This window comes from Ranitomeya imitator, chromosome 6 (genome assembly GCF_032444005.1).
Source record: "Ranitomeya imitator isolate aRanImi1 chromosome 6, aRanImi1.pri, whole genome shotgun sequence".
Taxonomy (NCBI): domain Eukaryota; kingdom Metazoa; phylum Chordata; class Amphibia; order Anura; family Dendrobatidae; genus Ranitomeya; species Ranitomeya imitator.
This window is the reverse complement of record NC_091287.1, coordinates 488726964-488741051: the sequence shown is the minus strand read 5'-3', so window position 1 is coordinate 488741051 and position 14088 is coordinate 488726964. Positions and strand designations below refer to the sequence as shown.

Genomic DNA, 14088 nt, shown 5'->3' with positions numbered 1-14088 from the left:
GTGAATGTGATTGGTGGCTTTAGGGACACGTGACGTCTTTAGAACGTTTCTCTGGGAAGCTGAGCACTACGCATGCGCGGAGCACATGTGAACGTTCTCTGCTCTAGACTGAGCTGTAGAAAGTCCATAGTTTGTGTCAGGTCGGGTGGAGCTGTCAGCCATGGCGTCCGTGGTCAGGAGGATTATCTGCAGCGCCAAAGCTCCGGCTGCTATCGGCCCATACAGGTAATGTGCACTGGAGTGTAATAGTGTGAGGTGACTGTGCTGACAGCTGCTGACTGCACCGGGCACAGACCGTGTACTGCTCATTACCTGTGTGCTCACAATGGATATAATACTGATTCTAATACTAGATTGTGGCCCGATTCTAACGCATCGGGTATTCTATAATATGCATGTCCACGTAGTATATGGACAATGATGATTCCAGAATTTGCGGCAGACTGTGCCCGTCGCTGATTGGTCGAGGCAACCTTTATGACATCATCGTCGCCATGGCAACCATTATGACATCTACGTCGATACTGTGCCCGTCGCTGAATCAGAAACGTGGGATTTCTACGTCCTTTATGACATCATCGTCGCTGTTCCCGTCGCCGATTGGTCGAGGCCTGGCGGCATCGACCAATCAGAGACGCGGGATTTCTACGTCGATGCTGTGCCCGTCGCTGATTGGTCGAGGCCTGGTGGCCTCGACCAATCAGAGAGGCGGGATTTCCAGGACAGACAGACAGACGGAAAAACCCTTAGGCAATTATATATATAGCTGAATCACCAAAACATGAGGAGATGAATGAAAGCAGCACTCACCCGTGATCTTCAATGATAATATAGACTATATTATCATTGAAGATCACGGGTGAGTGCTGCTTTCATTCATCTCCTCATGTTTTGGTGATTCAGCTGCGTCTTGTGCATGCACCGCCCCGTCTTCAGAAGAAGCTTACCTCGTCTGGTCTCTAAGGAGAATTTGTGGAGGTCTGAATGTGAGAAAGCTCGTTCAGTGCCGATCGACTGACCTCTTGTGACTGTGTATAATTATATATATAGATTACATATCCTACATATTATACACGCCTCAATATGGAACTGCAATGCAAAGAGGAAAAAGTCATAGAATTCTGGAACTCGCTGGATGGAGCCATTACTGATCTGTAACTGAGAAACATCTGTATTTATTCAGTATGGAGTAACCCAGAAATCCCTGCGCTTACACATGTCGTGTGATAGCAACGAGGTTATTAATGTTATCCAAAACAATAGCCTAAAAATAAGGCACTTCCAAATTTCAACAAATATCAAACAATAGAACCACAACGGAAGCTTAGATGCCAATAAAAAACTAAATTTTATTAATAGTACAATTAAAAATTCTATTAGAGTCCAATTACAGTCAGTGGAGATACATGAGACAGAATTATACTGTCTGCTGAGGAAAATACATATAATACCTAATATAAATCATATGATCCCAAATAAATACATATAAAACCCACAAGAATCAATAAGGCATGAGTGTTACACAGTACATCTATATATAAAGGCCATAAGTGTGCCATAAAAGGAGAAATGCCTAAGGGATATGAGCTGGATTAATATGTGTTGTGAGTTCTGTTTTTGGGCTCCCTCTGGTGGTTACTGATGGTACTGGGTGACTTGTCTTTCCTGGGTTTCTGGGTTCCACCTGTTCCATCAGCATATGGGAGTTTCCTATTTAACCTGGCTTTGCTGGCATTTCCTCGCCGGTTATCAATGTATCCAGCATCCTAGAACCTTCTGGTCAAGCTAAGTTTGGATTTTCCTGTTTTGGTGTTTTGCTTTATTTGGTTTTTAGTCCAGCCTGCAGATATGTGATTCTTGCTGCTGGTTGCTCTAGTGGGCTGAAATTGCTCCTCATGTACCATGAGTTGGCACATGAGTTCAAGTAATTTCAGGATGTTTTTTTGAAGGGTTTTTCGCTGACCGCGCAGTTCACTTTTGTATCCTCTGCTATCTAGCTTTAGCGGGCCTCATTTTGCGGAAACTGTTTTCATACTGCGTATGTGCTTTCCTCTCATTTCACCGTCATTATATGTGGGGGGCTGCTATTTCTGTGGGGGATTTCTCTGGAGGCAAGAGAGGTCTGTGTTTCTTCTAATAGGGGAAGTTAGATCTTCGGCTGGAGCGAGACGTCTAGGATCATCGTAGGCACGTTCCCCGGCTACTTTTATTTGTGTGTTAGGTTCAGGGTCGCGGTCAGCTCAGGTTCCATCGCCCTAGAGCTTGTTTGTATCTGTGCTTGTCCTTTAGTGATCCCCTGCCATTGGGATCATGACAAATATGCCTACGAGAGCAAACATACATTTGATTTAACCCTTGGTATCCGTGACATTTGTCAGCAGCCATTGCTCTCGTAGACATATTAATCCAGCTCATATCCCTTAGGCATTTCTCCTTTTATGGCACACTTCTGGCCTTTATATATAGATGTACTGTGTAACACTCATGCCTTATTGATTCTTGTGGGTTTTATATGTATTTATTTGGGATCATATGATTTATATTAGGTATTATATGTATTTTCCTCAGCAGACAGTATAATTCTGTCTCATGTATCTCCACTGACTGTAATTGGACTCTAATAGAATTTTTAATTGTACTATTAATAAAATTTAGTTTTTTATTGGCATCTAAGCTTCCGCTGTGGTTCTATTGTTTGATAGAGGTTATTAATGGTTGAGGAATGTTCTGCCAGGTTGAATGCACTTTGGCAAATCATCAAGATCCGCTGCTGGCAGCTCCCTGTGCAATTACTGAATGATGACATCCCAGATGTGCTCAATGGGACACCATTCTGGAGGCGCTGCAGGCCATGGTAGAACGTGTAGGTCATGCAGGATTCTCAAAGTAGCATGAGTAACATGCGGCCTTGGGTTGTCAAGTTGAAAATGACTCCTGTGACACATGGTGAAATAGCCGAACCACTGGTTCCACCACCGAGTCAATGTAACGCCGAGCTGTTAGTAGATCTGGAATGAAAACTAGAGGGGTCTGGCTAATGTACATTGTGCCACCCCACACCATAATCCCAGAATTAGGACCGGTGTGACATTCCTTTCTGAAAGCCTCTCATAGTGTCGCCCACGTGATCTCCATCATTGTATCCATGATAAAAGTGGGATTTCTCACTGGAGAGGACAGACCCCCATTGCTGCTTTACTCTGCACTATGGTAGCCTTTGAAAGCGGTGGTGTGAGGTCCTTGGACATCTGACTGGTAGCCCAGTTTCTGATGGTTTGTGTAGACACTGACCCCTTATCCTTAGTATGTGACATCTAATTTCACTTGCAGTATAGAATGGATCAATCGTGGATCTAGTACCACAGTCATTTCTTCAGTGCCCCAAGAGACATTTTTGAGCACAACATAAACAGGCTGCATGTTGCTCGTACTACTGTGAGCAGCCTGCGTGGCCTAAATGTGTTTCCATAGCCTGCAGCATCTCCCGATTTGTTTCCCATCACTCACATCTGGGACATCATTGGTCGGCAATTGTAAAGCAGCTGCCAGCAGCGGATCTTGATTATTTGCCCAAGTGCATTCACCGTGGCAGAATATTCCTCGTAGAATCAGTAATAACTAGTGATGAGCGAATATACTCGTTACTCAAGATTTCCCCAGCATGCTCGGGGGTCCGCCGAGTATTTTTTTTAGTGCTCGGAAATTTAGTTTTTATTGCTGCAGCAGATGTAAATCATTCAGTTAGCCAGCATAAGTACATGTGGGGGTTGCCTGGTTGCTAGGGAATCCCCACATGTAATCAAGCTGGCTAACAGATGTAAATCATTCAGCTGCGGCGATGAGAACTAAATCTCCGAGCACTAAAAAATACTCGGAGGACACCCGAGCGTGCTCGAGAAATCTGGAGTAACGAGTATATTCACTCATCACTAGTAATAACTTCATTGATAGCAGCCAAGGTGTGTAAGTACGGGGATTTCTGTGCCTGGTGCTCCTAGTCCATGGTGAGTAAATCATGATCTTTTGAAACCTTTATTATTTGCATTTCATTAACATGTATATCCATCCTGTTAGAAATCTGTATACACACAACACATTATAGAATACTTATTTATGTAAATTGATGTAATTCTTACATATTTTTAATTGTGGTTTAGTAATTTTAAAACACGACTTCAGCATTTTTTTTTTTTTTTTTTTAAAGGGAACCTGTCACCCCGTTTTTTCAGATTGAGATATAAATACTGTTAAATAGGGCCTGCGCTGTGCGTTACTATAGTGTATGTAGTGTACCCTGATTCCCCATGTATGCTGAGAAATACATTACCAAAGTCGCCGTTTTCGCCTGTCAATCAGGCTGGTCAGGTCGGGTGGGCGTGGTGACATCGCTCTTTTCTTCCCCAGCTTTCCGTTGGTGGCGTAGTGGTGTGCGCATGTCGCAGTGACGAATCCACTGCGCGCACGTGAAGAAGCAGCGCGCGATCTGCGCTATTACCCCCTGTCATCGGTGGGGGCGGCCATCTTCCTGGGGCCGCGCGTGCGCAGATGGAGTGCTCTGCTGCACGGGGCTTCAGGAAAATGGCCGCGGGATGCCGCGCATGCGCAGAAGAGATCGCGGCGGCCATTTTCCCAAAGCCGAGATGCAAACTCGGGAATCAGGGTACACTACATACACTATTGTAACGCACAACGCAGGCCCTATTTAACAGTATTTATATCTCAATCTGAAAAAACGGGGTGACAGGTTCCCTTTAAATTTTACCAATGGAATGGTGCCACTAATCGGAGATCCCTGCCCGTATTCTCATACTTATCAGCCTCCTTCTTCATCTTTTATCAGTGCCGCTCCAGTTGGTCTTCTGCGCATTGTGTCCTATCGGATCGCAGCAGTGTTTGCTGGGCGATCTGGAATTCACAACTCCATGTAAGTCTATGAAAGTCAGAACGAGGCCCTCATACACTTACATAGGGCTTGTAATCGCTGACTTCTGGTCAGTCGGAAGTTACGATCACATCCTGGTGGCGCTGCACCGGACCAGGGACGGGAACAGCTGAAGATGAAGGCTGGTAAATATAATACAAGGGTCAGGGACCATATGACAGAAAACGCTGGAGTGGAGGTTTAAATAGTTACCTGGCTGCTTACAGGAACGGGAGGCATCCATATATAGCATGATTGCCAATGGTCATGGACGGCGCGGTATGTGACGCTTGCAATCCTTTTCAGTATTGAATTGTGGCCAGTATAGGCTGAATTTTACATACCGTCTTCCTCTATATGCCGTACGTTACTTATTGCCCCTCTGATATTGCTTACATACCGGTCCAACATTCTTCTTCTTTTTTCCACAATGATGCCATTGTGTACATGTAGCGCTGCCGAAGAATGAGAATTCGTGCTGTGTTCAAATGGTAACCAAGAACCCCCTTCTACAATAAGTCCCCACTCCCAAATTCCTAATTCTCAAAGTTGTCCTTCCTTCAGATGGTGTATCATTCATTGCCCAGAAGAAGCCGAATATGATCTGTGACGCTTCATTGGGAGTGTGTAGTCATATCGCCTGGGCCATTTTGTATTTTATGGATTCACAAAGGGCAAAATGAGTGAAGACTACTGGCCCTAACATCGCAGGAACAAACTTTGGGACTGGTATTCATGTGACTGCTTCTTATTTGAGTATACTAGAATGATGGAAATATTGTCATGTAGCATAAACCATGTAATGTATTTCTGAGGTTGCATTTATGTAGAAATGTTATAGGAACACCAGTATAAAGGGTTTTATGGAATAGGAAATTATTAATGTAGTTATATGAACTGCTCAGTGTAAACACAGGAGCGACGCTGTCCGAGTCCACAATTAAGGCCTCATTCACATGTTAGTATTTGTATGCCAAAACCAAGAGGGGAACTTGCAGAAACCATTATATTAGAAAGGTTAACACCTATTCTGTATTTTGGAGACACTCCTGGTTTTGGCTACAAATACTGATGGAATGCGGATGCAAATAACTGATGTGTGAATGATGCCTTAAACTGTGGCAGCTGGCAGGGAAGGTGAAGCAGGAGTTCCTTTGGAGTCACTGATACTGACCCTGGTCTCTTACATCAGCCATCCATACAAAAAAATAAACATATGTAACATATGGCAATAGGTTCACACTGAATTGTTTTTGGAGCAGAAACTCTCCATATCTTCCTTTCAAACTCGCGCCTTGATTCATCAGGGTGTTTACTTCAGAATTCTGGCCAAAAAAAGACTTTGTTCAAAAATTTGACCCATTTTCAATGATAAGCAATTCCAAATTTTGGTGTTTTCATGCCACTTTCGACCAGTTCTGCTAAAGTAGGACAGTGCCTGTGAACACGCGCCTGACAAATTCATCAAAAATTGCAGTGTACATCATGTGAGAGATGATAGTCCAAGCCCTGACTGCAGTAATATTTCTGGCGAGGCCCACGCCACTAGGATGTGCCAAATTCATTAAGTGGTGTGCGCTGAATTAATTAAAAAAAAAATGTTTATTTCTGCACTCCTGTCGTTAAGACAGATGCATGAAACGTCAATCTTACGCCTCAAACCTGTCTTTCTTGTTTGCAGTTTGGGAGAGCGAATTGGTGCTTGTATGCCGTATTTTAGTAGCCACTGACTTCTTTGGGAAAATTGGATGACATGTAATGTAGCATGGCATGTTATCTTTTTATTTTTTTTTATTTTAACTTGCAGTGTGATAATATGGCTGCTGAATGATCTACTATATAATTGTCTAAGGGTCACTTCCATCTGTCTGTCCTTCTGTCACGGTTATTCATTCGCTGATTGGTCTCGGCAGCTGCCTGTCATGGCTGCCGCGACCAATCAGCGACGGCCACAGTCCGATTTAGTCCCTCCCCCTACTCCCCTGCACTTACTGCCCGGCGCCCGCTCCATAATCCCCTCCACTCACCGCTCACACAGGGTTAATGGCAGCGGTAACGGCCCGCGGTGTGACGCACTCCGTTACCGCTGCTATTAACCCTGTGTCCCCAACTATTTACTATTGATGCTACCTATGCAGCATCATTAGTAAAAATATGTCATGTTTAAAATAATAATAAAAAAAAAAAAACCTGCTATACTCACCATCCGCCGCCTTTCCCGCTCCTCGCCACGCTCCCGGGACTGCTCCATTGCAAGCGGCAGCGTTTTACACTACAAGTCTATGAGAAAGCTCGAAAGACACCCAGGCGACTTTTGGCACATTTTCCCATGGTTTTTGCTTAAAACAAAATGCTAGAAGTTTCTTCATTACTCAGTGAACTGAAAAAACATCCTGAAAGCCGAAGTAAAAAAAAATGTATATATTGGAAGAACTATTGAAAAAATTATTTGGAAGTGTCCTCAAAAACAACTCAAAACTATTCAGGGAAAAAAATGCTGGATTTCGAAAGTGTGTTCAGCTTGAAAGGTTTGCCTGAGGTTAAAAGACGCTGTTGGCAAATACCCATAAAGGGTTTTTTGTTAATCTTTGTGGCATCTGGGAAGATTACTTATTTGGACTAGTGATGGGCAAGTGTGCTCAATACTTGATCGAGCATCGGGGTACTTGGGCACACTCTGTATTCGGTCAAGTATCACAGGTTCTCGAGCGCCATGCTTGAGTTCCCACCCCAGATGTCTAACAGGTGCCAGACAGCCAATGAACATGCAGGAATTGCACGCTATACACTTTAATGTCGGACCCATGTTGGATACTTTCATTACTTTCATTAGTTAGCCACATCGTTTGGTAGGATACCAGTTAATGGATTCCAGTATGTTTCCCAGCACCTCCCTTTCTTCCACATGGCCGAGTCTCACTAGTCAAGAATGTAAACCACATAATCCTCATCCTGCTCCTCCTTCCTCCCACCATGACGATTCCCAGGAGACAAAGGATTCCACACTCGGACACTTCGAGGAGCTCTTTACATTTCCATTTACGGATTTTGGCCTCTCTCCCTGCACTTTTCATGAGCGACATTGAGGAGCTTGGGTGTAGTGATGCCCAAATATTTCAGCACCCAGAAGAAGACGGTGGGGAATGGCAGTTAGTGTCTCAAGAGGGAGATGATGATGATGATGAAACACAGTTGTCAATAAGTGATTTTGTAAAGTCAATAAATCAGGAGGACCAGAGTGCAGAAGTGGAAGATAAGATGGTGTACAATTAAGTCACTGACCCAACCTGGGAAGGTGCTATGCAGAGCAAGGCCTGCAATGCAGAGGGTCGGGGATCGTCAGCACTTCCACAGGCAGGAAGAGGCAGTTGGGTGGACAGAGGGAGAAGGTGGGTAAGTGTTCCCCAGTCTGGCTCTTTTTTTAAAGAAAGTGCAGACAATAAACAAAACAAATGGTCATTTGTAGCCTGTGCTGTATCCAGATTAGCAGGGACCTGACCACTAACAGCGTGATCACCTCCAGCATACTCAGGCACACGTCATGAAAGAACCCGACTAGGTGGGCCAAACACCTGGGTCCACAAACTGTTTCTGTAGGTGATACCACTGCCTCTTCCCCTGTGCTACGTGTTTACCAAGCTCCTGTACATGATGTATGCATGGATGTTTCCTGCCCTGCACCTGTCATTGCACATTTGCGAGCACCATCAGCAACCACGTACACTTCCTTATTCCAGCGCAGCCTTCAGCTGTCCCTACCCCAGGCCTTGAAGTGTAAGCAAAAATACCCACCTACAGGCCCAAACACTAAATGGGCACATTTCCAGTCTGCTTTCCCTGGAAATGTTGCTGTCTAGGCTTGTTGATGCCGAGGCTTTTGGAAACCTCATGTAATTTTCCCGTTGTGCTGACCTTGCCTCGCACCAGCTCTTGTCCCATAATATCACCCATGCCATGACCAACGCAGTTACTGGGAAGGTCCACTTAACAATCGACACGTTCACAAGTGCTTGTGGCCAAGGGCGCTACATTTCCCTGACTGCATGCTGGATGAACCTAGTGTAGGCCGCGACCGAGTCGGAACCTGGGATGGCACACGTGTTACCAACGCTGGGGATTGCAGGCCCTAGTTTCATCAGGGTTTCCTCCACCTCCTACACCAGTTACTGCATCCCCTCATTGCCATCCATCTTTCGAATTGTCATCCATGTCAGTTGCAAGCTGGAAGCACTGCCCGGGTGAAGCAGCAGCAGGCTGTACTGAAACTAAATTGCTCAGGTGGCAAACGGCACACCACTATCGACTTGTTGAAAGATATAACAGACCAGACAGATCTTTGTTTCTTGCCACTGTTCCTTCAACCAGGAATTGTTGGGTGTGATAATGGCCGTAACCTGGTGGCGTTTCTGACACTTGGCAAATTCTCACACGAACCATGCCTGGCCCACATGCTCAACTTAGTGATTCAGCTGTTTCTGAAAACCTACCAAGATTTGCCTGAGATACCCCTGAAGGTATACCATGTATGCGCCCATTTCCACAAGTCAGCTACAGCTGCTGCCGGCCTGGCAGTGCTGCAGCATTTGCAAATGCCAGCTGGTGTTGCGATGTGACCAGGTGGTGGAGCTCCATATTCCATGTGTTGGTAAAGCTTTGTGAGAAGCTGCGTTTAGCAGCGATACGCGTGGGGCTCCCCCCACACTCTCTGTATCCCGGGTTCGCCCTTTTCCACCTTTGACTACTGACTGCCGACGACCCATGCCACACACTGGATGACCTACTTTGGGTATTTATCTTTAACCCCTGTATCTTTTTACATCATTGTGCCACATACTTCCATCTTTATGGACGCCTTCTCTATACCTGAGTGGGTTTATTTCCCCACCTGGCTGCTTTGCTTGTCGCATCTCTTTACTTAGCTAATATATATATATATATATATATTTTTTTTTTTAATATTATCCTCTTATGCGCTTATTGGGGCCCCATTGATGGTATTAGTCTCTTTCTCTATATTAGGGCACTTTATTTATTGCAAGGTTGTCTGGGGACGCCCAGACTCTTATGCTCATATATGTTTATATTTGTATAGATATTGTTATATTGTGGCTATTTGAAATATTGAGTCATATTTTACCTATATAAGTATCAGGGGGTTCTTATTTTCCCATATTATAGGCCTTTCCCATATATTGTTTTGGAAAAGGTATGTATATATATTCATGCATATACTTCTATGGTATAACAATCCAATTGTGGCATGTGTTTATTGTTGTCGTTTAATATCATTTATATTTGGGCTGTTTATATATGAATATCTTGGGACCAGTAGTGTGGTTGTTGTATTTTACATGTTTTTATTTTTGTGCATTTGTCTCTTTCTTTAATAAATTATTTTTGTATTTTTTGCTATTCAGTTTGTATTTTTTTGGGCGTGCGCCCTGTTTGCATAGCTTTCTTTCTCTTGTTGTTTTTCCATTGTGAGAAGCAGAGGGCAGTACTTGAATACAAGCTACAACATGGCAGTCGGTATTCAGGTCAGCATCTGCACATGACAACTGGCGAGCGGCCATGGATGTCTGACATCTGTGAGGTTCTTCAAAACTTTGAGGAATCGAGCAAGATGGTGAGCAGTGAGGACTCCATAATCGGCGTAACTACCTTTCTTCTGTGTCTACTCAAACGCTCACTGCTCACAAATAAAGGGGAAGCTTTGCATGTGGACCAAGTAGAGCTGGAAAAAGTAAGTACACAGGCTGATACTTCCCAGCCCAGCATCATCTCCTCTTCTCAGTGTGGATTGGGTAATGATGAGTAGGAGGAACAGGAGGTTGCGCTACTGATGGTACTACCCCCACCAGCTTCATCCTGTCTGTTCAGCTTGGATGGGCTTAAGAGGAGGAGAGGGAGAGTCATCCTCTTTGTGGAGACAGGGAAGTCTAGTCTTCTGGTAGTCTGGCACACATGACTGACTGTCCTGCTGCCTTTCCTGTAACCCTCGTGTTTTAACTTATAAGCATTTTGGCCAACACTAATTACTGTTTTTTTTCTACCATCTCGACCCATGCTACAAGGATATCTTTCCATCTCCCCTTCCTGCGGCTGAGAGGTCTAGTAAATTGGTGCAATAGCAGAAGACCCTAGTCGAACAATTAGTACAAAAATTCCCAACTGACAATGCTGGCGGCAGAGGTTCTAGGTCATTGAGCAACCAAGGAGGAAAGGCAAGAGAGGCACACATCAGGTCCAACAGAGGCAGGGGAACACTATCAAAGATCTGGGACAGTTTCATTAGACTGTCCTAGCACCCAGGCCCTGATGTGCAGGGTAGTCTGACAAGGAGGGAAATGGTTTTTTTTAAGGAGTACCTAACAAACTGTACCAGCATGCTCAGTGATTCCTCTGTGCCATACAACTATTGGGTATTTCTTCTTTTTTTTTTTATCACCACCACCTCACACTTTCCCTGTTCCCTTACCTGCGTTGAGTGAAAGGATCGTTTTGGTTTAGAGGCATCTAGGCAGGGTTTAATATTGCTATTGCAGTACTTGTATATCACTGCACTGTTAAAACAGTCCTTGTCAGGACTAAATATTTTCCTCTCTTTAGTAAAACCTTTTACCTGCATTGTGTGACCATGGTAGGCACAAAGTACCATTGAAAGATAATGGGACAGACATCCGAATGGATGGCCGCAGTCACAGGGATGTGTAAGCGGCCTGAGGTTATCCAAAGTCGCAACGCTTACGGTGAAAGCGCAGCTGGGGAAGGCCGCAAAGGACCGTCCCGACTCTGCGCCCGCTACCCCGGATTGGTTTTGGTCTGATAAATGCACACTTCTCTGGCGGTCGGCGCTTGTTTGCATATATTGGCTCTAGAATTACCACAGTTGTCCAAGTCAACGGTTTTGATTAATCAAAGGAGCTATAACTGATAAAATGAGTTGTTTGCAGTTTCACTGTACAGTCAAACTTTGTAGGCTCCAAATTTTTAGAGGGTCGTCATGCGGCACTCGTTCAAAAATTGTCTTCCATGGTGTATTGCAGTCCCTACTTCTAATTTTTAGGCAGCCCTTGAACTTGCAGCATAGGCTTTACCATTTTAGGAGTTCCATTCCTTTAAAAACAGGAAAAAAATGTTTTTCTGAGGCCCTCCTCGACGTGTCTACCAGGGTTTATTGCAGGCCCTCCTTGTAATTTTTGGCAGCGCTTGCACTTGGTACATGGGACTCCTAGACTCATAAAGCCTATTACCTAACAACAATTTTACCAGAATGTGTATGACGCCTTTATGTCTAATACAAGGTGTATTGGAGTCCATTTTCCTTCTATTGTTTGGCAGTTCTTGCATTTTCAGCATAGGTTTGGTGAGTTTGAGTCCCTCTTTTTATTACGGTAATTAAATTTAAACAGTGTGTATCTGACCATGTCACACACCTAGTTAAGGTAGTAAAATGTTAAAATTTACCGGTGAGTGTAGTTTTTCTTTCCCCCTCTACTACGTCATCTACTGTAGTCATAGGTGACGGAAAAATATGGTGAGTAGTGCTCCAGCTATTAAGGGGTAGAGGAGGCTTTTTGATTTCTTTTCTATTTTTCATTTTGCTTTATTTACAAGTGATTATACAGAAAAGAAAGTCTCATAACATTTTTTCCTATAAAATCATTTTATCTTCCGTTTTGAATGTTTTATTGTCAGTCCGTAAAAGTGGTGTAACACTCTGATAGTACTCATCCCATCGGCAATTTAGGAGTCAGATGTGTCCAGGTGTCTTCCCCATGGTGTTCCAATTCCGTTTGAACACTATTTCCTACCATTTCAGTGATTTTTTTCCAGCCCCCTGTTAAAGTCTGCTGGAAAAAGGCTGCAGCTAATCACTGGCACCATCGGTCTTGTTCCATAAACCGCTGAGGCCAGTGATTGGCTGCAGTGGATTAGTAGGGTATAAGGGGCCATCACGAATGGAGGTGCTGGAACAGCAAAGATGTGTAAGTATCCTTTTTTTTTATTATTGCCTGATTTTGCCTGTTTGTGGTCGGGGACAGATATTTCATTACCTTAGTTCATGTGTCGGATGTCAGTGGTTGCTCATACAAACCTCTCGTTAAGCAGTTGTGCTTTCAGGAGGCGACACGTGTTTATGATCAACACTTCTCAGATTGATGTTGTTTTTATTGGTCAGATCGAGCCAGTAGGATCTTCCGACCGTAACTTGGGTGACTCCCTAAGTCAATAGCAATCAAAGGTTATGTCTTCCGCTGGCTCCTCAGATCCTGCAGTTACAGGTCGACGCTCCAGAAAACATCATGTCATTCACAATGAGACGCGTCATTCTTACGCCGAGAGCGCCTGTTCTCCAGGGGGTTTACAGGTACGATTGTTGGTGATTTGTCTATTGTACCGTCTGTGACTTAATATATCGGTGACATATCAATGTGCAGAAATAAACTTATTCATGTCATATCATTACAATACGTTCTTCATGGAAAAATTATTTTAAAAGATGCTTTGGGGAACCTTCACGTTTCAGACCACATTAATGATTGTATGGGGGAATTGCTTAAATAGCAATTCCTCAAAGGTAATGTTATTGCAGTCCTTCCCATTTCATGCAGGAATATTTCTATAATAACATAGGGCTGTAATACAAACCTGCAAAAACTGGATTGTCAGTGCAATGATCATTTTATTGTAATATTCAGCATCCATATTAGTTTTTGATGCAACTACTACTGAAATTCCAGAACATAATCATTATTTTCCACACAAATATACAAACAGCTTTAATAAAGCAAAGCAGCAATGTTAGGTTCAAATCTGGAATGACTTGCTGAGATATAGATAAATATCCTGTAGATATATAATTTCACCCCACCACCACCACCACCACCACCACCACCACCACGTTTTAAAATTGGACCCTTTGGTGCCTTTCATGTGGAATTTATTCTATAGCTTTTTATGCTTGTTTAACCTAACAAATAAAAAAAAAATGACATGGGGTTCCTCCTTTAATATGAAGGCAGCAAAGGTAAAGCAGACAGCTGTGAGCTGATGTTATCAGGCTGGGAAAGTCCATGTTTATTGGGCCCTTTCTAGCCCAAAAATACGCATCACATCAGATACACGGTGTTTCGCCTTGGCTCTTCCACATTGCCCTGATGCCT

At 43.8% G+C, this 14088-nt stretch overlaps 1 protein-coding gene across 2 annotated transcripts in view; it reads left to right on the top strand.

Annotated features, from left to right (window-relative positions):
* Positions 1 to 62: 62 nt before the first annotated feature.
* RIDA (reactive intermediate imine deaminase A homolog) overlaps positions 63 to 14088 on the top strand; it is a 48898-nt gene continuing 34872 nt past the window's right edge. Inside the window, exon 1 of one of the 2 annotated variants that reach the window (XM_069731633.1) lies at positions 63 to 225. In XM_069731633.1, the coding sequence (XP_069587734.1) occupies positions 161 to 225 (65 nt within the window). In that variant the 5' untranslated portion in view covers positions 63 to 160. Of the gene's footprint in view, positions 226 to 13148; positions 13293 to 14088 lie in introns of those variants that run through there. The other variant, XM_069731634.1, reaches the window with a different exon arrangement.